The 27,606-nt window shown below is 33.5% G+C and overlaps 1 protein-coding gene across 2 annotated transcripts in view; it reads right to left on the bottom strand.

The window, feature by feature from the left end:
* Positions 1 to 5,388: 5,388 nt before the first annotated feature.
* The window catches only part of CARF (calcium responsive transcription factor), a 41,667-nt gene continuing 19,449 nt past the window's right edge, over positions 5,389 to 27,606 (bottom strand). The window contains exons 6-14 of one of the 2 annotated variants that reach the window (XM_044667475.1): positions 22,329 to 22,518; positions 18,744 to 18,867; positions 17,227 to 17,370; positions 15,690 to 15,923; positions 12,932 to 13,094; positions 11,230 to 11,305; positions 10,416 to 10,546; positions 9,646 to 10,012; positions 5,389 to 5,507 (exon numbers count right to left, since the gene is read on the bottom strand). In XM_044667475.1, the coding sequence (XP_044523410.1) occupies positions 5,389 to 5,507; positions 9,646 to 10,012; positions 10,416 to 10,546; positions 11,230 to 11,305; positions 12,932 to 13,094; positions 15,690 to 15,923; positions 17,227 to 17,370; positions 18,744 to 18,867; positions 22,329 to 22,518 (1,548 nt within the window). The remainder of the gene's footprint in view (positions 5,508 to 9,645; positions 10,013 to 10,415; positions 10,547 to 11,229; positions 11,306 to 12,931; positions 13,095 to 15,689; positions 15,924 to 17,226; positions 17,371 to 18,743; positions 18,868 to 22,328; positions 22,519 to 27,606) is intronic. The other variant, XM_044667476.1, reaches the window with a different exon arrangement.

Raw genomic sequence — 27,606 nt, 5'->3', positions numbered from 1 at the left:
TTAGGTTTTGGCTAAATTTCTCATTTTCTCCTGGTCTGCTGATCACCCAAGTTTTACAGTCCTAGAATGGATTCGATATTTTACCAAGAATTCACAGGGGTGACTAGATTTTGTTAACTAATCCGTAAACATCATTCTAATAGCTTTCAACAACTTTTAATACTTCAAGTCTCAGACCAAATGAGACGTGCGCTTACCTGGCTAAGGTATCAGGATATCGCATCTCCTTACTCATATAATAAAGGAGATGGGTTAAGTGAATTACCGATTCAAATGACTCTACCCTGAAAGATATTTCGGCACATGTGATCTCTATTACAACAAAAGATCCTAAAAGTAATTTGTATTATGTCAGACTTTAAGCAAGACACCAATTATTTTTACTCCTGTCATCTTTTGGATATTTCATTTGTTAGAAATCAGCACTAGGTCCTTGAGGACCTAGAAGAATGCACAAGTACATAAGTATTTATCAATAATCATCAAAAACAAAGAGTAATACTGCTTAATTATATATCTGAGTCATTATGTTATCTAAGACCTCAGGAATTTGTCTGGATCCACAAAATGAATGGTTTTTGGAGGCAGGAGCTATTTTTACTTTTATGCTTGTATCCCTAGCATCTAGAATTGTATTTGCCATATTAAAGCTTTCAAAAATATTTGTTGAATTGAATTGAATTCCGTGAGTTCCAAGAAATAGAAGTTTTAGAAGTCTTTGTCCTAATGAGTTTTTTTAATCCTGGATGAAAAAACATAACAATTGAATTTTTTGTCCTTCCAAGCTTACAAAATTTATGATTATTTCTGTGTAAAACAAAAATCACCTAGAAAAAAAGGGTGTTTTTTTTCTTTCATTTCCCCTATCATTGGGTTGATGAATGGATGCAACCGTTGCCATCAGATAACCAAGGTAAATTCTTCTGTAAAGTAAAAATGTCATTACCTGATGAATAGCAAAAATAGTTGAAAAAGAGTTTTTATATGTATGATTCAAGGACTATAAGCATATTACCACGTTGGTGAGAGGCTTGCAGACCATGTTGTAAGATGAACAGTTGATTTACCTGTGAATGTTTAGCTTGCAGAAGAAAAGATTTGAAGATGAAGAGGTGGTAAGGAGACTAGGCATTATCTTCAAATACCTGAAGGGCTGTTAATAAGACAGTATTAGAATTGTATTGCTTGACCCCAAAGGGACGGAATTGAGAGTGATGATCAAAAGTTGCCTGAGGAAGACTTTAACTTCAATGCAAAGAAAAACTTTAAAAAACCAGAGCTGTCTAAAAGTAAGAAGGGCTATTCAGGAACCAGATCATTCCATATCAATGTTAATTTTCAAGTAGTAACTGGATGACTTTAAAAAAAACAACTTACTTTTTTAGGAGCAACTCTAAGACAGAAAGGCAAGGGCTAAGCAATGGGATTGAGTAACTTTCCTGGCTAGTCACATAGCTAGGAAGTGTCTGAGGCCAGATTTGAAACCAGATCCTTCTGATTCCAGGTCTTGTACTCTATCCACTGTGTCACCTTGCAGTTCCTGGATGACTTTTCCTGAAGGATGTAGTAGAGGGAATTCCTGACCAGGTCCAGGTAGAACTAGGTGACCTCTGAAGACTCTTCCAAATCTGACAGTTTATGATTTTCTAAATATGTTGAGAACTCATAAACTCAAGTGAAAAAGATAAAGACTCTTCTAGCACTAAGGCTTGGCTACCATAACTGAAGGTGTTAATAACTATAAACATTTTAGTCTCCCACCCAAAGCTTCTGGATGTTAATCTGTCACACTTGCCGGTGGAAGAAAGGTTCCTAATGCCACTGAGAATGACAGTGAAGTAAAAAAGTAGAGTGAAGAAAATAAAGAAAATGAAAGATAGTGAAAAATAACTATTAAAAAACAGGAAACCAACATTCAAATTATCCCTTAGAAATCTTTAAAGAAATTCTTCTAAATGTCAATGGTTGTTATGGTGATGGGTTTAAGATCCTTCAGCATCTCCTACTAGTTATGTTTAATTAAGCACTTTCAGATTCCAAAAAAAACTTAGGTTTCACTATCAATGTATTCAGGTAACAAGATGTTTATTTTAAAGCATCAAAATAAACAAAAAGCACCTCAATCTCCAAGGGAAATATAAAAATTTTTATAACAAGTTTTTTTAAAAAAGGCTTTTTTTTGGTTTGAGTTTTTAAAAAATTACATTATAACAAGAACACTATACATTAAGTTACAATAAATATACACTTTATCTCTTTTAAACTTTATACAAGTTAAACAACATTTTTCATATCCACATGATTAAGCATGTCTCTAAAACAGGTAAAGAAAGAGAAAACATGGATTTGTTTAGTTTAATGCTAAACTTTAGTATAAGACCAGAAGAAGGAATTCATGTTTTCTATTACTTTCTTGCATTGTAGTCAACAGTTTCTGCATGCATAAGACTTTTTGTTTTAAAGATACTAATTGCTTTTATGGGAAACTGACTGAGGGAAATTATAGTTATTTAATTATAACTGACTTGGGCTTGAAAAAAATTTGGTGGCTTGGAATATGAACTGTATTATGATAGTCAATAGTTCAGAAATTTGCTCAAAGGTCAATTCTGAAATCTTATATGCTTATTTTAAATGCACAACCTCACTACCTGGGTTTACCTCAACATATATTACATACAAGAGAACATGAAAAACTTTACAATTAGCAATTAGGAGGAGAATGCCAACTGTGTGGTTACAGAAAATGTTATATCATTATGACAAATTCATTACATGCCTTAAAACAAATCTAAGACAAAATATGTAAACACGTTTTTTGTAACAAAAGTCTAGGCACCTTCAAAGACAACACTGATAAAACCTGAGCATGCACCTGGAGGATGAAAAATAAGTTTTTAGAACGTGTTTGGTGGTCACTTTTGGAAGAACTACTCAATGAAAGATCCAGATGAAATACTGATATTTCCAATGTATACCTGTAAAACTAAAAGAATGTTAAAATCAAAGATTATACATTCTTTTAAATTTGTTTTCAAGATAATGCTGTTGCTTTCTGTTCCAATTATAAATAGCAGAGAGTAAGCAAAATGAGATAAAAATATTTGTAAAAAACCTTCAGATTAGGAATTATGGTCTATATTCTCTGACATCTCTTTAGCATAAAGTAACTGAACAAGATAAGCATCTTAATTAATTAGCAATTTTCATTTAGAAATTCAATAACTCCAAAAGAAAAGTGAAAAATGTCAGGTCAAATAATTAACTTCTATCAGCAGTATCAGTAAGACTGATGTTTAGTATTTGAAATTATAAGGAAGAGAATAATAAAACACCAATGTGAGAGGTAGCAATGGAAATAAGAGTAATCATTTTTAGTCTCCAAACCTCTAAATTTGAAATTAATATGGACAACTCTTAACAAATTCACCCACTGGCTTCAGGCAAAATACTACAAATGTTAGTGGAAACTGAAGTTTAAGGCAAATTATCAGTGAGCTTAACAAAAGAAAAATTTATCAAGTATAACACAGACTTAACATAATTAGATCTGGTAGATTTGGAGCCACTATGAATATTTTAATTTATTAAATTATTAAATATTTTCACTTCTCAGAAAAGAAAATGTTTCTCACTAAAAAGTTTTAGATTTAAATAAAAATTAAACTTTCATTAAATAATTCAAAAAGTACAAAATTAAATATGAAAAGCAAAAACATTTATAATTATGACACAGGTTCTATTTTTCATCCACCTGGAATGAAAAAACACTCAAAATGTTGACAGACACTAAAATAACTGAAATGGATTAAGGATGGGAATCCTTCCTGACTTTGCCTAATCACTTTAGAAAAACAAAAAGTGATTTGAGTAGTCAAAATATACTAACATCAAACATCATTTTGCATTTCTATGTTCTGTATATTAACACTACTATCCATGTGAAAATTTTGGACCTTTGATACATAACACTGATAAGTCATTTTAAATGAAAAAATAAATATATTTTTGAAAAAATGTCATGAAGCTGAATTACTAAATATACTTGACTTTTCTGTCTTAACATTAAACTTGAAAACAGGGTTTTATATTGAAAATGCTACTATGATACATGACATATGAAGTAAATAATTTAATTAGTAAATGCAGTGGCTCAATACATTTTATTACTATAAATAAGAATAAATTTGTGCATAAATATTTTAATGGAAATACTTTAGTTTTAAATGCCAGTCAATTCATAAAGAATTTTGTTTGGCACAGAAAAAAATGATAATATATGTCTTTTTTTTTCCAACTTGGTGTAGATCTTCAAAGTAATATAGAAAAAAAATCCTCTGAGATCAATAAAAATAAAAAGCTTTATAAATTGTCTGTAAACTATGGGAACTTTTTCATGTTTTTAAAATTTCTCTAATTCCACTGATGGTAGGTAGTGTTTTAGCTATAAAGACAATATTTTTAATATGCTACTTCTATTGCTTTTCTGTGTAATTCAAGTTACATAAGGTATAGAATTCTCTGAATTTAGGATATTCCAAGTATCCTTCTGAAAACTATTAATTAACAGGCTCTTTATTTTGTAACTGGAAGTGCAAAATGTTGAAGGGAAGTAGCTGAAGTGCAGCCACATTTCACCTGAAGTGGCTATGGGTGTTTAGTGGTCACAATTTTAAAAACCACTATTTATTTCTAGGTAAAATCAATTGTAGCCCAAGAGAAAATAATTTACAATATTAAAAATGATTTTAACAAATGAAACCCATTCTATTTCATATTTGCAATATCATTTATCATCCATATTTTCTTTACCTTTGAAATGTAACTTTCTTCATTGTTCAAGTACCTCTTTCTACTAGTGCCAAACAAACTCTGTTATTAAAAGCCATTTTTCTCCCATAGTAGGTTAAGCCCTAGCATCTTTTTTCTTTTAAAAAAAGAACACACACAGGAAAATAAGAAAAGGGAGGAAAATCTGCTATATGACTGATGTATTTAATAGCATGTTTTGGTCAGCTATGAAGCACCAAAATCAGATAAGACGTTTTATGAGATGAGTAGGAGAAACATTTACGTTGGCACCAAACCTTTACAAATCATTCGTTTTAGCCTATTTTTTGAAATATTGGCTAAATCAAACAATCTGGAAATGGCAGATCTAACCAAAACTGGAAAAAAAACCCTCTCTTTTAAGGTAACATAATGACCTCGAATTGGCACAAATCATTATCAGTTTTATATGAAAGAAAGTACCCATCAGAACAAGTTTACAGAATAAGGAATACTCTTTACAATGCCACTGTGAAGAATGGCACTATTTTGAGACTACTTTCATCTCCAACACAGTTGAATTCTTCAAAATTTTAAGTCTTAAAAGTCTTGAGAAACTTAAATCATGGATGAGGTATTTCTGACCAGGATATTATCTGCTTGCTCAGAAGATGTTGGTTCACTGGGTTCTTCCTTAACTTGACTCAGAGAAATAGAACCTTGTGGATTTTCTTCAACTTTAAAAACAAAAGACATATAACAAGGTCATTACTTTTTAACAATAGCAAACTTTTTAGAATTAGATTTTTTTAGAAGCCAAGCATGATGACAGTTTGATATACAACATAGTAATTTAAAATCTAGGTTGCATAGTTGAAAATGTAACAATTTTGTGATGTACCACATTTATATTACTCATTTTCTTGTGTGAAAAGATAAAATCATATGGCTTGAACATAACTAAAAATGAAAAAAAGAGAGGGTAATGTAGACAAAATCATAAAGCTATATTCCTCTAAATAGCTTCTTTCTTGTGGGGGTAGTGGCTGACATTAGCTTCATGAATGTTTATTTGGTATGTATAACACTCTCACGAACTATATGGCGGTTTTAGCCTCTCTTCTTTTTATCAACAAAAAAAATTGATATCGCAAAGAAAGATAATTTCATTAAATTAAAAAAAACTTAACAAGTAACATTTTGAAACAGATTTTGTCAGTCTAAATAGTTTTTAAAGATAAGATGCCAATTAATATTTATGTGAATAAAAGGCAAAAATAAATGGCAAGAAAATTCCCTTTCTTTGAATGGAAACTTCAGAATTTTGTACATTTAGGAACATGTACAACACTTTTATGTAGTACCACTTCAACAATTTTATGTAGTTACATGTTAATGGAAATTTCCTGTTGATCAAGAAACTCTAGAGTTTGTACTAATTTGAAAAAAAAAAAGTTATGTCTTAAAAGAATGCTTTAACTTGGCTATTTGCACTTTTCATTTATTCTATCTACAAAAAAAAATGAAGAATTTCAGTCTGTATCATTTCCAACTTTAAAACTGATTTCAAAGTAGTTGAAACTAAATAAATCTAAGTTTAGTACATACCAGCAGCACTACTAAAAACTGGAAAGTAGAAGGTCTGAGATGAAATTATCTTTCTTTGTGATATCAATTTTTTTTGTTGATAAAAAGAAGAGAGGCTAAAACCGCCATATAGTTCGTGAGAGTGTTATACATACCAAATAAACATTCATGAAGCTAATGTCAGCCACTACCTCCACAAGAAAGAACCATTGGTTATATAGTTTGAGTAGTTCTGGGAGTTCTTATTAAGTGGCCCTTCAAATTTTAATCCAATTCAAGAATTCTGGGGAGACCTATTTCAAAAAGGCTGTCTTGTTAGGACTACCACTGATTAGTCATCTCAGGAGCCTGTTGGCACAAGATTTTGGGCCCTTAGTATTTTTCAGTGACATATAAATAAGATCCTTTTAGTCAGCTAGATAATATTTAAAACTATTTTAGCTTTTTGTTTTGGTGAATATTTTCTGAAGAAAAATACCAGTTCTTGCAGTTAAAGAATGTGACCAGGAATGGAGATAAGGATGTAATTTAAGAAGAATTTCTAAATTTATTTTTGTTTTTCTCAAACTGCAAAAATTCTTCCTAAAACTATACAATTCAGAATATTTTGGGATAAAAAGAAGTGATCCAATGAGGTGTTATAAGGGTTTTCTAACCCTCATTGATTATTGGTATAGTATGGTAATACCAATAAATTTGTCCTGTGTGGGTGGATAGGCTGTTGGTGTGAGAAAAATGGCTTCTCAGAGCAGCCTAAGAATTCTGGCTCAAACAGTTGCAAAAAATATATATACATATATTTTATTATAAGTAAAATAATTAATGAAAGGAATAGTAAAAGGAAACAAGTAGAAAAGAAATTCTTATAATATATAAGCTAATAATTCTAACTCTAACCACCCAAAATCTGATCTGCAAAGATCTTCTTCTTCCCCAAACAGAGATGAGGCTACTCTCTCTTCCTATTTTATCTAAATCCCCCCAAATCTTAATCTATTTACCCTAATCTAAATTATACACAAGAGAAATAAGTTAGGTCTCTCTCTCTCTCTTCCTTGCTATATAGATGAACAGCGTTGAATCTCCACAGCCTCTCTCCACTCACACAGCAAACTGCTAGTTGCACCAATGTTTCACCCAACAATCTCCTTCACTTGTCAGGTCTTAAATGAATTTTTAGATGTGAAGAACACTGATATTTTCCCAATCTCGCCGAGCAGCTCTTAGAACCTCCTTTCAATTTTCCCATGGGAAAATTCTCTCTTACCCATAAATCCATCTGAGATTCCATTCAGATTTTTTAAAGAAACCTAACATAACTCTCTTATGCATCTATCAATAACTTATGCTACTTAACTATTTCCTAATGAACTCTTAATTAGAAAATAATTCTCTACAGAGGTTAGATAATAGTGATAGTAAAAACAAATCTTATGCTATCTGTGACTGGTTAACTAGCTTAATTAGCATGATGCTAACGAGGCTGAGGCTGTCAACCAGGACTATCCTTCTGGTCTTGCCTGGCCACTAATCTTTCCAATGACTGTCCTGACTGTAAGAGAGTGGACCATAATGTTAGGGCATCATACAAGTTTACTACCAAGTTTACTGAAAAAACAAATGGAAGTTGATGCCCTCATGATAACAATACCACCTGTGTTTATCCAAGAAAAAAAGCACATAATTTCTAACGTTGACAACAAAAACCCATAATCAGAAACAAGTGTTTTTAAAAAAGAATTCTCCCTTTAAGCCTCTGAGGAACACAGTTACACTTTCAGTTATTTTTATGGAAATACTACTTTACTGTCCCATTAGAATGTATACTACTTGAAGCTAATAGCTGGTTGCTCAAGTGGATATAGCACTGGATCTGGAGGCAAAAAGGCTCAAGTTTAAATATGACCGTAGACAATTACTAACTTTGTGAATCAGGGCAAGTCATTTAACCCATTTACATTACATCACTTTCCTCATGTATAAGATGGGGATAATAATAGCACTTGCCTTTCCCAGGGAGGATAAATTGAGATATATTTTTAAGTGCTTTGCAACTCCCAAAGTGCCATATAAATGCTGACTATTTTTGAAGACAGGGACTTTTTCACTTCTGTTTTTGAATCCCCAGGACTTAGCACAAATCCTGGCTCATCTAAGATTTCAAAAAATGCTTGTTGACTAATTGAACTGGCTCCTCTACTGTAGTCACTTTTAAGTTGTTAAAACTGATCAATTCTGACATTTTTGATGAGTTGCTAACAACTTTGATATAATGTGATATGCTGAATGTCTTGTTTTATAGCTATACCATTCCTTACTTTTTTCTCTAAATCCACTGTGGTCAACCCATACTTTCCATATCTGTAAAATGTTACATTGTCTTTTATCTGCCATGCTATTTTACTACTCCTGTGAAGATATCCTTGTAACCTCTGGTTGCAGCAGATGAGTCTGGTGGCGTGTTTTAGGAAAGAAAAATTCATACATGTGCACCAATCCTAAGACAAAGTGCTGGAGACAGTAACCCTTTCTTTTCCTCTTTTCTACCTCCAGTGGCAATCTATCTATCCTAGATATCAGACTTAAGTCAAATAAACTGCTGCCAATAAGAACAGAGAGGAGGAATCTACTCTTCACAGTTGCAGCTAGGAGTGGATTTGAAATTAATAAAGCCTATTACTGACTAGTGACTTTAGAAAATAGGTTCATTCATCCTTTTCAGATCAACTGGGGCCACAAAAGTCAACCTTAGTTTCTGGATAAATTTCTTATTTCTTTTTCGTTACAATTTGCTACTAATGCTAATTCTATTTTTTTCCCTTTCTTGAACTACCTCAGGTCCTTTGATCTGTATTTATTATTCATTTTACTTTTGACTAAATATGTTTTTCCATCCTGCATCCTCCCATTTTAAGTTATTCCATTTTTATTCATGAAGTAGACTACTCTTCACACCCTCATAAAAGCTTTAGCAAAGTTCAAAACCATTCATGAAAGTCCTTATTGATTTTGCACTTTTACTGATTTCAACTTTGATTAGATTTGTAGATTTTAATTTTTGAACTAAGAAGTAGGAAAAGACAATAGCAGAGACAGAGAAAGATAAAATAAATGTCTAATTCTAAGTAGTGGGTTTTCCCTTCTTTCTTTTAAAGTCTTATTTAATTTACTTTATTGAGATTACAAATCTATTATGCATAGACTATAAATTTCTTCTCAAATGATTTGGTATACTGCCAATTTCATAAATGTTAAAAATAGTACTAATGTATACTGATTTCAACTCACTCAGAGTTGGATGGTTGTTCACAATCCTGATTGGAATGGTTTGTACATCTCCCAAAAGTATCTGATGAACACTTGCTTCCAGGCTTGCTGCATCTTCAATGCCTCCAAATGCTACCAGTTGGCCCATTGTAACAAGGTTCTGATCTGGCCCTGGAATGTTACCCAGTGTAGAAGAAGCAGTATGATTGTGTGTTAGGCAGGTTCCTGCTTGAAGATTATGTCCTTGAGTAAGCACGAGAGAATGGTTCATTACAGCACTTCCTACTGAATCCAGAAGGTTTGTAGAAGTAGAATGGGAGTGATTATTTACTGATATCAAAGCAGTTGTTCCATCAGTAGAGGTGAATGCTGGTTGTAACTGTAAACCCTTTAAAACATTGAAACTAGTTACCAAAATGTTTGATTTATGCACAACTTTTTCTCATAGGACACTATTTTTCATTCAGACACATGACGGGTCAAAAAAAAATACTAGTTAGGATTCCTTCCTCTAAAATCCTTTGATACTATCACTATATGATACTAAACGGAGTGAAGCAGAGTGTGCTACAGGATGAGAACTTTAAATTTCACCATATTTGTATTCAATTAAACTCATATTCGATATGTCTTAAATCAATGTAAAAGATGCTAGATTATTTCTAAAATGGGAATTTATAAGGAATGTAAAAATTCTCATAACCATTCTATAAAGAAATAAAAAAAGAAAACAAATTCTTTGAAAATCTGAATGGATATAATTAAACTTGGCTGCTTTGATAAACACCTACCTGCAACTGTGCAAATATTTTGGGCTGAAGTGAAGAGAGTGAAGAGAGTAACTGGGCTGTCTCTGGAGACAAAGACTCCCCTGTCTGATTTGCTTCCACTTTAGTGATAATCGATTCTCCTGGTGAGCTTCCTAAAGTATATCATATCACCAATAAACTGTTAAAACAAGAACTATTTCTTTTGAGTTCCAGGGCACTTTATTCCAGTCTCTCATTTGGTTTGAAAAACTGGATTAAAGAACTTCATGAGGTTATATTGTGTTCAGGCAGAGCTACACTTAAAATTCTCCAGATATATATGAACCCTAGCTTGTTTTTTTTTTCAAAGAAATGACATTTTGTAACCTCCCTTCATAATGAATTCCTGGTCTTAAAACTTTTACTTTCACGTGGCTACCTCTTTATATGTGACTAAATATGCATAATGATCAGTAACCAATCAATAACACTGTCTTTATGACTATCATGAATGTTAACAAGCATTGTGGTCACACAGTGCATAACCAGCACAAAGCTTTTTTATGTCATGATAATAAATGTCTGCAAAGACTCTTGGAAGATAAAAGTTGGGGGAAAAAAGAACAATATACTGCATATAAGAAAGAGGAAAACAAAAAAAAAATCAAAAGGCCTTAACTTTTGGGTCAAACCACCTCAACATAGTTGCTGGTAGAACTCTCTTAGGTGTCTAGTTAGCTTAACCACTGATTATGCTTTTTATTTATAAGAAAACATGCAAGTCAGGCTTCATAAAAATTTGGAATTGTTTAAATACCTTAAAAATATATTTAAATTATATTCAGCATAAGCCTACCCTCGGTGGATGGTGATGCAAATGTAACTGTTACAGTCTCTGTGAGAATGTTCCCACTGTCTGTGGTCCATTGGAGCTGAAATGAAAAATAATCTATTCAGTAAACATGTGAAAACATACATAACAAAGCAGTGATACTGTAAAGTATCAATAATTAATTGTTATCCTTTATTTTTTTCCAAATGCAGTTACCTTTTAGTTTGTATTTGTTCTCTTCATGTCTGGGTACTCAAGTTAATTATATTATTATACTATGACCAAAACCAATAGGAAAAATACAAAATATAAAGCAAAAATACTTATAATTTTCAGGATTTCAATGTCACTGCAAAAGAAACAAAAGTTTTACAAGGTATAATAATAATGGTAGGGAAATCTGCAACCACCTTCGATATGCAAAGTATCCCATTTGAAAGATGTCAAGAAGAAATATTAGCACCTGAAGGCTCATATTCTACTTATCTCCCTTAGCTTATTAGGAAATTAACAGAAAAAAGCCCCAGAGAAATGCCTTAAAGAAAGAATTAGTGTTGGGATCCTAATTCTTACCTCGCTAGGAATTTAAAATGAATGAAGGAGTAACCCTGCATTTTAACATGTTGGCCTGACAAGTAACTTATCTACACTAGGCCTGGTTCCTCATCTATGAAGTGAAAGGCTTTAGCTCAATGACCCTGTACAGATCTTGTGTGTACACAGTTCTTTTTATGTTGTCTCTCTCATTAGACTGTGAGCACCTGCAAGCAGGGATTATTTTTTGCCTTCTTTGTATCCCTCGCACTTAATACAGTGCCTGGTACAGAGCAAGCACATGATAAAATACTGTTGACTTGCCTGTGAGGTCTCTTCTAGCTCTAAATCTATGACCTAATAGTCTTATCTATCAAGCTGTGTTTTTTTGCTTAAAATGCCTATTAATCATCTAATAATGCAAAAATAAGTTTTCATTTTTCCCAAGCCACGAGATCTGGGAAAATCTGTGTGGTGTGAATCTGAGAATAAAAAGAGTAGGGTAGAATTTATTATGAGACGCATGTGAAAATCAAGCTTATTACTTTATAGTTGTATGTGCATGTAAATACTCCTGATAAATTCACTATTCCAACTATATACATTTGGCAAAGTTTGAGGAAAACATTTTTTAATCACACTTAGGATAATGTTGTTTGGAAAATGAAATTAATTAAATACCACTTCTCCGAACTGGGGTAGATTGGTCACTTAATCCCCAAGGGCCTCAGTTTCCTTTCTAAAAAATGGGGCTGGACTAGATCTTGCAGCTCTCTAATAATCTATGATTCTATGAATTTGTAAAGCAATGTTATTATTAAGTAAAATTCTAATAATCCATCTACCCTCAGGGATTTATGTTTAGGTAATAAACTCCCCATTACCTCCTGTTAATGATCATTTATATGTATAATTTCCTTCATAAAAATTTCAGGCCTAGTTTTTTAAATGAAAAAACTATTAGTCCTACTTGGTCAAGAAAATGATGTGATAAGCTTAAGAGAAATAATATACATTTTCAGAGTGACTTTTTTCCACAAGCTATGCCAAGTGATAAATTAATTCCATAAAGTAAACTAGATGCTGGCTAACCTCATGAATGGAATCTATTAGAGACAGAATAGTAAAAAAATAACAACAAAAAAAACTAAGTAAGAATCATAAAAGAAACCAAATATACTTTTAATCATACCGTAGCTGGAAGAGTTTCTGAATTATACACCATCTCTCCATTTCTCAAGGACTTCTGTACCTCATGAATGTGATTTTTTATGTCATTCACAGTTGGGAAAAAGGACAAATTATGTCTCTCGGGTATCTCATCAGGTTTGAACAATTCTCTCTCTACAAATTTTCTGTGGATATATGAAAAGAGAAAAATAATGTGAAACATGTACTTTAAGACCAAAACCAGGAAGATTTTTTTCAGTATTAAAAAAAGTATGAGTTTATTAACTTTACAACCTTTTTATATTTTCCCACTTTTCATTTCTGCAATAGTGTTCTAGAACCCACATGGATAAGAAAACTTTCATGCTTTCTTTCCCCAAATGCCTGTATATAAACCATTTTGGCATTTTATGGGTATAACTGAAAAGAATAAATGTTCTGCCTCAGATAGACAAAGGGAAGACCAATGAAAATAGTTGAGTGGAAAGGAATAGTATATGAAACATTATGTACAAGAAGAGCTATGGCTAGAAAATGGTAATCATACCCATTAAAGGTGAAGTATATGATGAAAAAATGCATGCACACAAAATACTGGAGTCATTATTAAATAAGTCATGATAGTTATCATCATATTAATGCAGAAAATATATTCGTGTCATATTATGACAGAGTTTGTATGCAGGCAATCTTTACTAGGTGAGATCATATTATAACAAAGCCCTTCTGATACTTCTAGGAAGTCTCTAAATTCTAGATTTTAACAGGTCATATTAGTGCAAAGGTTCTTAACCTGGGGTTCATTAACTTGTTTTGAAAAACATTTTGGTAACTGTATTTCAATATAATTGGTTTGTTTTGTAATATTATGTGTTTTACTTCATGCATTTAAAAACAATATTCTAAGAGGGTTCTATAGGTTTTACTTGCTAACCAAAAGGGTCCATGACAAAAAAATGGTTAAGACTCTCTTGCTCTAGTATATGTTAAATATGGAGTTAAAACCCTCCCCCACAAAGATGACTGCTGATAAGAAAGATCTATAAATACTAATGCAGAAAAGTTAACTGGGATTTCCTCAATGCAGTGCCAATAAGAAGAAAACAAGCAATAGGTTGGACTGTAAAGATTATTCAATGATTTTGAACCTCATATCTCAGACATTTACTAATAGATCATGGACAAGCTGCTAAATTTCAGCATGACAAAACTCTCTGAACCTCATGTTATGCTCATCTGTAAAGTGGAAATCATAATAATATGTTTAAGTACCTACCTCCCAAAGTTGATAAGAGAAGTAAATGACATAATGTATACAAAATGTATTGTAAACCTTAAAGTACGATACACATGTCAGCCATCATTATTATTATTAACATGATGAACAAGACTTCTGGTTCTCAAATGACCTAATTTTAAGTGAAAAAGTTTAATTATTTGTTACATATCAAAGAATTCTGAACAGTACTCTATAGGTCAATTTCCATTAAAAAGGGACCATCCAAATTAATTCATTATAAGGGGACTACCACCATAAAAATTTCCTCATTAAATATAATGTGAACTATATGGACCCCTGGGTAGGTCTTTGTTTTAAGAGTATTCAGATATTTTTCTCATTATTTTTATTTTAAAGTGATTTTACATATATACCATTTCAAGTTAGTTTAGAGATAGTCAGATTTGCTAGATTTGAATGCTGCATTCATAGCTGGAAGCATCAGACATCACACTACTGTAATTTGCCAAGACCCTGCTAGGAATTTATTAGTTCAGGAAGAGTTCCAATAAAATAAAAACATCTTGTTTCTTCACTTGGTGTAAAGGATCCAATAGCTAGGTGGTATACTGGGTAGAGAACTGGATTTGGAACTTTGAAGGTCTGAAGTTGAATATTACCCTAGGTACTGCATAAATTTGGGTGAGACATTTAATCATTCTTCATTTGAGTTTCCTCATGTACAAATTGGGAATAATAATAGCATCTATACCTTCCAAGGTTGGGAGGATATGGGATAAAACATGTAAAATACTTTGTAAAACTTAAATGCTATATAAATGCTAGCTATTGTTATCATTATTAAGTACCCATGAAGAGTTAGGTACCAAGAATACAAGTATATTAACAAAACAGTCCCTGCCCTCATGGAGCTCCCATTCTGTTGAAGAGATACAATATGTATTCAGTTAAGTTTAAAAAAAAAAAAAAGGAAAATTTAAGAGGGAAAAATCACTAACAACCAGAGAGCAATCCAGGGAATGTTATAATAAGGAATGATGCCTAGTTGAGCCATGAAGGAAGACGAGGAACCTGGGAGGTGGAGTTGAGGAGGGAGAATCTTCGAGGCATGAGAATGGCTAGAAAGAACACATGGAAGCAGAAGATGGAACACTGAGTTACAGAAATGACCTACAAGTCCATTTTACTGTTATATAGATTCGTGAAGAGGAATAACATGAAATAATGTTAGAGAGGTAGGTGGGAACCAAGTTACTTGTAAAGGGCCTTAAAAGTGAAGCTAAGGAGTTTGCCTATTACCCTATAAGCAATAGGAAACCAATGAAGTTTTGAACAGGGATCTAAGAGGTCAGATTTAATGGTCTTAGTAAGATGATTCTAGCATTTACATGAGGATGTATTGGTGAACAATTAGGAATCTACAACTGTAGTCCAGGCACAAGGTGATGAGGACTCAGACTAGAGTTGTAGCTATGTAAATGGGAAGAAGAAACAGATGCTGAACACTAAACTTTAAGCCAGTATTTTATTTCTACTGTACCTTAGTTGTTTCCTCACTGCATAGACTTGCTCTATTCCCTGAGATACCAGCTCTCTGATTTTATCTGCTACTTGTGGATGTAGACGTGAGGATAAAGTACAGTTCTCATCCCGAACTGTATCTTCCTCATCCTCAAGTGAAGACACAGGGAGAGGGGAAGGAGAAGGAGGGAGGCAAGATGTTTCTAGTTCATGATACTGATGAGCCTTTTGGGTGGGCAACTGTACATACCACCTAATAAAGAGGAAAAATTTTAAATTAAGGTATGAAGCAGAAATTTAAGAAATAATTTCTACTGAAACTATCAAAAAAAGGAGTCTAGTAAGGCAAAAACTACATGGTAAAACAAATTATACCAAATTATTATATATGCTCTCTCCAGCTTCTGTCATTGAATCCCAATCAAACAAAAACCTTTATAAACCTTTATAGACCTAAAATTGAAGTGGTAGTGGGGATCAAAGAATTACACAAAAGTGATTTTATATTACATTCCATATGTTTGGAATTTTACCTCACAATAGAAAGATAATGTCAACCATCACATTCTGAAATGGGTATAATCCCATTTACCCTCCATTTCACCCCAATTAAGCTTCTGCATTGCACCTACCATCCTTTCATCCAAAGAGTGGATGTGATTCAGAGCCTGTTGAGCTATATGGGATACTCTTCCCTCACAGGGGCTCAACAACACTGCCTCCACAGCACTCCCAGCTCCTGTTGGCCCAATGAGCAAGAGAATCAACTGGAAATCAAACACAGGTCTCTTGTATGGCAATGCAGAAAGTAGCCCCTAGGCAAATGAACTCACTTTGAAGGATAGTATTTAAAATTTTTTTTTATACTACATGTTTGCAATGGTAACTTGATGAAATGAAAACTACTTACAGTATCACACACATTGGATCAAAAGAAGAGTCCATTCTGCTCATTTCCCATGTAACTAAATCTTTTAAATGCCACATGAAAGTAGGATATTCCATGGTTACAAAACAACAATCAAACCTGGCCTAAGCTAACAAAAGCGAAAATTTAGATATAAGACTAACACTCTGTTTCTTATTTAATATCTAAAGCACAAAGGGTGAGGGCAAAGTGTTATGTTAAGCTCATATCTTATTGCAGTTAGCTGCTATCAAATTGTTGTCAGGTAAAATTGCTGTTAATAAAATAGTAGAATAACCTATTTAAACTCAATCATCAAAATTTCCTTTTTTTCTATTTTTGGTTATCATCAGTAAAATCAAATTGGGATTTTTTAATCTGGTCACTGGAACTTTGACTAGATCATTTTGAAAAAAAGTTTAGGTTTGTAAAATTGTTTGTTCAAGCCATCAATAAATTCCAAAAATGACACACACAAAAAAATTATCTTAACCCTTAGCAAAGAGTACACTAAGTTATTTCCATTTTTTTAAACGAGTTTGAAAAAACTGATAAGAAACTGATCTCCTTGAACATTAACTTGCAGAGGGATTTGAACAATTATTAGCTGATAAACTGAAAATGTCAAGTGAGAGTATGAAACTCATACCTGATAACTCCTCCAGCATCTATCAAATTCTTCTTTAGCATGTTAAAGGATTTCTCCTGTTCCATTCTTATGATTTTTCTATCAATTTTGGGGTCAGTAGAAACTCGATAATCAGGAAATTTCTGTACCTTTTTAATGTAAATCCTATAAAAATGAAAGTATGATGGTAATTTATTCCCAGGAAATTATACACCATACCAACTTTAGGTACAATATCCACTTATGTGTATGTTTATGCATATATCTATATATACATGAGCACCCATCATACCTTTTAAGAGCTTCATAAAAAAAGAAATTAAGCATGAAAGGTTATTTATCAGTGTATAACACTTCACAACTAAGACCATAAAATTTCACAAATCCCTAATAAGGATTATTTCTGCTGGCTACTTCAGCCACTTAGCCCATAATCTGTGCAGCTTTTGAAATATATGTGGGATCTAGTCTTCTTCTTTACTACTACTACTACAAACAACCTCTCATGGTTTTTATGTTATTACTTTAATAATATATTAGCTATTTGTATTTCCAGGAAAGCCCTACATAAAGTCATCCTGCATGAGAAAAAGTGATTGATATTTTGTTTCATCAGATCACACCCTCTTGTTCATAAATCTACAATGCTTTTTTTGACTCTGATCCAATCAGAGCCCCAGTCAGGCATACAAAATCCTCCATAACCTGATCCCATGTGACTTAGCCTTACTTCTACTTCTTGCTTTGGCCTCTTTGTATGGTCCCTGCAACAAAGCATGTTCATTCCACTTTTGTGCTGTTAATGTTTGTTTTTACACCCCTGGCTCTTCTCCAAATCTTGTCCTTCAAGGCCTATATAACATCTGTGAAGTGTTCCCTAAGAATTCCAGCTAACACCATATTCTTTCATGCATATTACAAATGTACTTGACTTGTTCTCAAATTGTTTCCTATGTGTTCTTTGCTTCTTCAACAACTGTATGAGTTCCTCATGGATATGGATGTCATCTTACACTTTCACATTTATCAGGGTCTAGCAATGAGTTAAGCAAATAGTAAACATTTGTTGACTTATGGAGAAAAAAAGTATTTGCTCACTTATAGAGGTGTTTTTCTATGTTAGACTTGAATCCAAAGCATTGAAAAATATACAGAAGTTTACATTTTTATACCTTTTGACATCTAAAATATTTTTTAAAATTTCCTTTGAGATTTAAATATATTGCCTAAAATTAATGCCATCAGTTAAATACGAAAATCCTTATAAACTGAATGGTATCTTTAAAATATTTTATGATATGAGATTTGATGCTAATATAAAATATTATGAAACCCTACAAAATTTCAACTACTAATTCGTTCTGTTTTTTCTCTTTCCCTTTTACTGGCCTATGAGAACACTTTCAATTCCTGAACAAAAATAACAAAATAACATTTAGAAAAACGTGTTTAATTCTTCTGATTCTCAGTCTTTTTACTCTTCTAATCATATCAGTATGCTCCCTGTTATATGGGGTCCTAATCTAGCTGAAGCTTACCGTGCTGGACAAGTGGCTTTGTAGAGCTGACAGGAGGAGGTGCTTTCCTGCTCACCAGTTTTTTTGGCCTGGAAACCTTTCCTCCTTGGCCCATACTGACATTCCATCACTATGGCTCTGCTCCCTATGGACAGATACCAACTATTATGTCATTAATTCAAGTATCCATCTGTTCTAGCCACTAAGTTGAAAAACTAAATTGTCAATGGTAATGACTCTTTTCCATAATTATCACTTTAGGGAGAAAGGATAGTGGTGGATGCCCAACCAAATTAGTTGGGAACACAATCTGAATCTTGTTCAGGTTAATGCGTTTTGGCTCCAATTTACTTTAACTAAAATATATCATAAAGCAGATCAGATACATGCCTTTAAAATGGAAGAATCTTTTTGTTCATTCTGTTTATAATCATGATACTTTCAGCAATAGCTAACCTGTTAAAAACAACTGTAAAAACTTCTTATAAAGTCTAAACTTTTTGACTGAATATTCTATTTCACTGAATATACTATTTTATTTCCAGAGATGATCTTTTTATTTATCATAATTACATATAATAAAAATAACTGACATTGACATAACACTTATATATTTACTAATAACTTTAAATACATCATTTGATCTTCCCAACCCTTCTTCTGAAGAAAGGAAATCTAGGTCCAGAGAGGATAAGGACTTTACCCATGTTTTCACAGCTAATATATACTAGAAGCAGGAATCAAAACCAGATCTTTCTTAACACCAAATTCTTAATTTCTCCTATGAGAACGTAATTTATATCATATAACCTCTAAGGTCTCTTTCAGTTCAAAAAAACCATTATTCTTATATATCCCTTAGGATAGGAAAGTGTGTATTGGTGTGGCAGGGAGATGTAAGAGGTTTTAATTTTTTTAAATGTTATCAAAAGCCCCATTTCAAGAAACCTGGTTTACAGAGGTCATTTTTTCCTTGGGAAGGAGACTTTCTGAGGGAACAGAGAGGACATTATAAAGAATAATTATGCATTATGTAAGAAAAGTTATTAAAAGGTTCATACCTTTTGACCCAGAGACCCCATACTACCAGGTTTATATTTCACAGAGATTAATGGCAGCAAAAAGGCCTATCTGTACAAAAATATTCATAGAAGTATTATTTATAATTATAAAAAGCTAGAAACAAAATACATGTCCAATGGTTGAGCAATGACCGAATAAATTGTGGCATGTGAATGTAATGGAGTATTATTTGTTGTAAGATTTGATAAGTAAGACCAAATAAACATAAAGACACTTGTATAAAGTAACTCAGAGAAATGGAAGTAAAACCCAAGGAATAATATACACAATGACTAATTACAACAATGTGAAAAAAAGACAATAAAACCAAGAAAACAAACGATGTTGGTACCAAATAATTAAATTTAAAAACCACATCCTTTCTTACTATTAACAATCAGTAAACCATAAAACCAGTAATCCTACTATTAGTTGGTTTTGCTTAAATATCTTCAGGAAATATACATGAGAGAATTATTGGGTTGCTTCTGTCATATCAAAAGCAATATATCAATTAAAAATATTCATTTAAAGAAATAATGCCTTCTGAGAGTGAAATAATTTGGGAAAAAATTCAGCAGGGAAACTCAGATCTCTAAGAATTATTATAGGAATCCTAAACTCTTTGGGGAACCAACTTGCCAAGCATCCTCTCTCCACCATCTCTGAAGAAGTTGGTCTATTAGAAATGGAAAAAACTGTCTATTCTGTGCAAAGTCACATTTGAGTAACATTGTCCCCCAAAGTATTAAAGTCTCTGCCATTCTTTGAGTAATAGAATCACACAATTCATTCTTCAAGGGATATCAGCTTCTGGCAACCAGTTCTATATGATGCCGGCTACAGAGGCAGAGGTAATATTCTCAAACTATAGAAAATTAGTTTAGAAGTGGGAGCTGACCTTAGGAGAACTGCATTAAAACACATTTAAACAAGTTAAAAGATTACCATATCCTTTTCTTTTATTAACTGTTACTTGGTATTATGTTAGTTTATAACAGAATGTAAAATATTGTATTTCAATTGGTTATGCTGATAAACCAATATAATGGCAGCCTCCAGGGAGTAATGAATTAGCTTGTGCCTTTGGCAGGAATATCAATCTGTGCTATGGCCTACTTAAATTATAAGCCCACTATCCTATAATGGAGGCCGGCTCAAAGAAATCATCATGGTCTATGGCCACCCTGGAAAAGTACTCTGGGATTAATGTTCTTGTAAAGGAAAAGTTTGAGTGAGTCTTACACAACCTCTAATGCTTCAAGTGAATCTAATCCTCTCAACATTGCATCTCAGACTCCATAAATTGGGTATGAAACTTCCACAATACACCACTGCCCATAACATGATTCTTTTAAGTCCTGCTTTGTCCTAAAGTGAATCTTTCTAGATAATATCAAACCACATTCCTACAAACTGTGGTGATAACATATGGTTCAGAGATGTGAGCTAGAGATATTCTGAGATTCAACAGAAGCATCAGTAGTCCTCTAAATGCTGATGCAATGTGAAATAGTAGAATATTATCTAACTTTTATATTATGGCCCCAAGATAGCAATTCAACTATTTTATGATCATTTCTCTTGTGTCACAACAATTTCTAGCAAAAAAATTAGAGATGTACATTGCTTTAAATAATAATACTCCTCTATTACTTATTTTTTATACTAAAGGCCTATTCTGATGCCTCACTGTAACATGGGGTAGCAATGAGCACCTAAATAAAATACCAGTGAAACACTGGGACAGAAAATCATACCAGGAAGGAAAAACATCAAGGAGAGGTCAACCAGAGAATTACATATCATTAGAGGGCTCATGAAAATCATTTATAAACCGCTGAAGAGTTTGATCTGCATCAGGAAAAGAAATAGCTATGCTGATGAAATCATAATTCTTTTGAAATATTAATTTATATCAAGGAATATTGCTGAGAAAACTCCTCATTTTTCTTTTCTGCTTTTCAAATTTTAAGAAACATTATTGATTTGGGTTAAAAATAAATTATTTCTTTTTTTTTTTAATCAATCAATTATTTATTTAATTTTGAATATTTTTCCATGGTTACATGATTCATGTTCTTTCTCTCCCTTTTTCCCTCCCCACTCCTGGAGTAAGAAATGGGTTATTTCTAAATGAAAAAGTTAATTTACTTACAGTTTTCTTTTTGGCTTAACTTTTATTTAAATCTACCCACATTCTGATGATGAGAGGCAGCACAGATTAATGAAAAGAGAAAGCCAGCCGTGGTGTCAGGAAGATCTTGATTCAAATTCCAACTTTGATACATCATGGTAATGTACTCCTGGGAAAGTTATTTAACCTCTCATAAAGCACACTGAGACTACAAATTACTAAAGAGTTGTCCATCTACATTGGTAGGCAAGGTTTTGAACCATCAGTTCATCGTGTTAATAAAATAGAACCAGAACGGGCAAAAAACCCTCTACTTAATTGCCATCTGCCAAAGTGAAAATGTACAGTCTCAGGAAAACCTAACTGCCTATAGAAAACAGAGTATTAAAAATACTTTTCAAATTTACCTGCATTGACAAAAGGGATTCCATCATATGGAACATACTGGGACTTCCACATTAAGCGTGTAGCAGGTTTTGCTGGGCTTGGAGATTGACGTGTCCCCCATACACTCTGTGTCTGCTGCTTGTGAAGTGTGAGTACACTTTCTAATTCTGTCTCACTCACACAATAACCACGGTATGAATCTCCAATTTTCTGCATGGTTTAGAGGTTAAATAAGAAAAGTATTAAAAAAAAAAAAAGAACACTTGCTTTACTGCAAAAGAAAAACTGACATATTTTGAAATTTTAACACTTAAATAACCTTTTTAGGTTGTGGCATAACCAAAATATTATTTTGTATTATAAAGTATTTAGCTTATTGCCTGACCCATAGTGGGCACTCAATAAATGTGTATTGCTTAGAGAAAAAAGAACACTCAATGATTAAATAAGAAAATACAGTGGATATGGAACACTAAAAATAGTAGCCTAACTCAGGGAATAGTAGCTTTTTAAAACTAAAAGCAAATACACTTTAGTACATAGCTGCTCATACTCTAGATTTAATGACATTTTAATTTATTCAAGCAAAGAGAAGCAAGTGGACATTATGGGACCTTGTCTCTGAGTAGTATAAAATCATGTCACTGACAAGAAACAATTTAAAAACAAACTGATTATTTTCCTCCTGAGACAATGAATCCCAGGTTTAGCCAGAGAACAATGTCTATACCCAGATTCTAGAAAAAGGCCTATTCAAAAATTCATTCAGAAGACTATTCTTCTAGAAAAAAACCAAGGATTACTCTAAAGTGAAGTATATGGCGCTGCAAGACTATACAATCTTTTCTTCCATAGATGACAAGAGTGGGAATGTAGACTAGTGTGAGATAGAGGTTTAGCTCCTCTACTGTCAAATTATTGTTTTAATTTGGGGAAATATATTTAACAAATATATAGGCACTGGCACAGATCTTGCTGTGGCTATCCTTCTAACCTATAGCAAAAATTTCCCTCTGCAAAAAAATTACTCTGATTCCATTTTAACAAACTGCCAGTGATATTTCTTCAATTTTACTGTAGAAGGGAAAAAATAATGAAGATATATATGTATATATGTATTGCAAGTTTTGTTCTGGCTGACATCTTACTAAAACAGTTATTAAAAAACAGGAAGATGAAAATATAATTGTGCCTGTATGAATTGTTATGTATGGACAACAGCTGAGAGTACTAGAGTTTTAATTAGATTTTACCTGAGTGATGAATTCAGAAATAGGGAATACAATCAGAACTATGTGGGGAAATAAAGAAAAAGTTTTATAAACTGATAGTATAACCAATGTTTAATTCAAACTATAGAAACTATGACTTCTTTTTACCAACTACATATTACAGCAACATAAAAAAATCCTGAAAACTTTACACAATTAAGTGTCTGAGGTCACATTTGAATCCAGGACCTCCCATCTCTAGGCTTGGCTCTCAATTCACTGAGAAGTATTGTAACAAGTGAATCTGGGAAATGTATAAAACTACATTTCCCGTGATCCAACATGGTCCAAAAGGGTTTCCGTTTCCGACGTCTTGACGCAGGGGAGAGCTTAAATCTCGTGGGTTAGGAGGGAGTGGTCTCTTTTGCCAGTAAGCTCTCTCTTCTTTGGCGAGTAGGAACTTGGCTAGGAGGCAGTATGGTGGCGGCAGTTTTGAATGCTTACAAGCGCGTGGTCTAATGATTTTATCTATCAACATGGCTTTAATTAAAATACTAATATATATTATTATACCAGCCTTTATCATTTTTAATATTTATAGTATACCATTAAGATAAGCACAGTTTTATGCATCAAGACCTATTGCAAAAAACGAAAAGCATAGAAATTTTTAAGTATTTGCCAAAATCCTCTCAGTTAAGTCATTATATACTTTAATAGTGAATGACTATGATGCAAAATTTGGCATAGGGAGGACAGTAAAAAACATTTCAGCATTAAAAAGCATCATAATTAAGATTAAATGTAATGACTAATCTTAGCAACTGTTGTGAGGGTTTATTTAGCAATTAATTTAGTAATAGTGTTGGACCTAGCAGGAAAGGCTGGAGGATTCCAAGATGGAATGAAGGAGCAGGAAGTAGGGCTTGTGCTCTGAGAGGGACTCCATTAGTGGTTGGACATAACTGTTGCTAACCCTGGGAGATCTCAGAGTTAGGGAAAAGCTGCATCCAGATTCCCTGGGATCCTGAGATGTGGAGGCTTTCAGCAGTGGACAAGACCTGCAGAGCTGCACCAAGTGGAGAAGGGGTTTGGGATCTGGTGGACAGCATTGCAAACTCTCTCTCCCTACCTGGGTACCTTGGATCACCTTGGCTCTTGGCATCCTGTGACCATCCTTGGATTACCGACAGACCCCAATTGCCCCTTTAGCTGAGCTGACCAAACCTGGCTGGAACCAGGTTTGAAGAAGCTTTCCCTGTGACTTCAGTACTGCTTCCTTTGGGCCCTGCCTGGCTTAGGTCAATAGAATAGTGTAGTCAAGTCCTTCCCTGCCCCCTATGGTTTGCCCTTAGGGTTTCAAGTGTAGAATTCCCTATTCCATCCTTTATTTAGTTACCCTCAATTAAACTGTATAAACTTTTACCTTTGCCTGCTGGTTCCATAGACCCTGGCCTAGGGTGAACTGGGTGACCGTTGGGCCAACTGCCATTCCTGTGTCAGTTAAAACAGTGAACCCTGGTCTCCCTATCCTGGTTGGTCCTGTCTCTCCTTCAACCCAGTGTGTACCCACAAACCATTTAGGTTATATTTTAACATTCCTGGTGCCTCACCATTATATTCCAGAGAATAATTGGGTCATATGCACTTCCTTTTGGTAGAGAATTTGTGGACTCTAAGTAAAGAATATTGCATGTACTTTCAGCTGTAGTCACTGTGATATGATTCCTTCCTTCTTTCCTTCCTTAAAAAAAAACAACCCTTACCTTCTGTCTTAGAATCCATACTAAATATCAGTTCCAAAGCAGAAGACCAGTAAGGGCTAGCCAACTGGGGTTAAGTGACTTGCCCATGATCACAGCTAGATAGTTTCTGAGGTTAGATTAGATTTGAACCCAGGATCTCTGTGCCTGGCTCTCTATCCACTGAGCTAATTAGCTGCTTTACACTGCTTTTATCAACTGTTTTTTCTTGCTACAGAAGGGAGTATTTTTTTGTTTGGAGTAAGGGGGACTGGAAAATGTTGGTAAAACAAAAAGCATAAAGGTTTTATTTAAATGAATAGAAAACATGGTTCAAGAATAAGAAATAAGGCTTGGCCTAGATATTATGCAGAAGTCATATATATATATGTGTATATATATATGTGTGTGTGTGTATGTGTGTGAGTGTATACATATATTTGCATCATATATTCCTTTCTCATTGAAGAAGCAAAATAAATTAAACCACCCAAAATGATATAATAGAAAGAAAACATCTCATTAATGAAGTAGAAGTAATTTCCAAGTCTATTATCTATGTAGTCTGAGGATTGATGTTTTAAAGCAAAGATAAAAATCAATATTAAAAAAATAAATCACACAAAATGAAAAAATATGGTACATAAATGAGTCCACTCCAACTGGCCTATTTAATAAACTTCTGATACCTTCAAAATGGAAAATGGATGAAAGAGATCACACATTACCATTTCCTGAGGAGACTGAATGAACTTAGAAAAATACCTCAACTAGCAAGCACTTGGTAAACAGATATGAAAGTTAAAGTAAACATGAGTTTAGATTATAAACTCATTTGCAAAGATGACATAATTCATTTGTTAAATTGAAGTAGAAAGCAATTCACTTCAATTTAACAAACATTTATTAAATTAACATTAAATACCTTCCATATACAAAGAACTAGGCCAGGCATTGGGAATACAAAGAACAACCACAAAACCAGAAGAAACATGTACTTGGAGTTAATATGAAAAATAATGGGGATTGGGAGAGCATTAACTGCTGGGAAATCAAGAAAGAGCTCAGAGAAGTGACACATTAGCTACACTTGGTGGGGAGCTGAAGATTCTCAGAGAGAGAGGTGAGGAAGTCGAGTATTCCAAAAGTGAAGGATGGCTGGTGCAAAGGCACAAGATTGATCATCACATGTGAAGAACAACTGGGCTGGAATGTGGATTGTGGGGAGGAGAGTAATGTAAAATCAATCTGGGAAGATGAATTGAAGTCAGATTGCAAAGTGCTTTAAATGATAGAGAAGCATTTATTGTGGGAATAACAGGGATCCAGCAAAACTTCTTGAACAAAGAAGATCAGACTTGTGCTTTAGGGAAAAGAATTTGGTAGCTGTATAGAGACCAGGTAGGACAGGAGAGCCTGGAGAAAGAAAGGGTCAAATGTGAGAGATGTAGTGGAGGTAGGATAGATAAGACTTAGCAAATTACTGGATGTGGAGAGTAAGGGAGAGTCAGTCTATATTCAGTCAGTCAATAAGCATTTAATGAGCACTTTCTGTGTGGCAGACAAGTGCTGGAGATACAAAAAAAACAACAAAAAAACTGCCCTGGCTCTCAAGGAGCTAACATTTTAATAAGGAGGGCATAAATATGGGGAAAGGGAAGGCCTGAGAAACGCTTCCCAAATATGGTGGGATTTAAGCTGATTCTTGAAGAAAACTAGGAAAGCCAAGAGACTGAGGGAAAGGCACAACATTCTAGGCATGGGGGACAGTCTAAAGAAAGAATGTTGTGGGCAAGGAACAGAAAGCAGGACTGGAACATAGGATGTTTGGAGAGGAGTAAAGAGTGAGATTGGAAAAGATAGGAATGGGCCAAGTTGTGAAGGGCTTTAAATGTCAGAGGACTTTTATAATTCAGCCTTGGGATAAATGAGAAGTGATAGGTAAAGAGTCAAGGATGATCCTGAAGCTGAGAAATGAAGTTACTGGAAGAATGCTGGTACCCTTAACAAAGAGGAATTAGAAGGAGGGATGGTGTTGAAGGAAAATGAGTTTTGTTTTAGAAATTTTATTCTTCAAAATGTGTAAGGATCAAAAGAAGGGGAATTCTATTATAGATGTGATTCTCATCAACAAACTGGTAGAAATAGGAACCTGTGGGAGTACCTGACCTCTCCTTTCTTGAGTCTGTGATAAAGATGGAAAGGGAAACTGGGTATAATCTAACATGCACTCTAGATGTGGGAAAAGCAGATTTCAAAGAGTTCAAAGTAAATATAGGTAGAATTGAAAAGAATAAAATGCTATAGGTAGGAAACTCAGCAAAAATTCTGAAGATGCAAGTACA

Source organism: Gracilinanus agilis, chromosome 3, assembly GCF_016433145.1.
Source record: "Gracilinanus agilis isolate LMUSP501 chromosome 3, AgileGrace, whole genome shotgun sequence".
In the NCBI taxonomy this organism is placed as follows: Eukaryota; Metazoa; Chordata; class Mammalia; order Didelphimorphia; family Didelphidae; genus Gracilinanus; species Gracilinanus agilis.
This window is presented reverse-complemented; position numbering and strand designations above follow the sequence as displayed.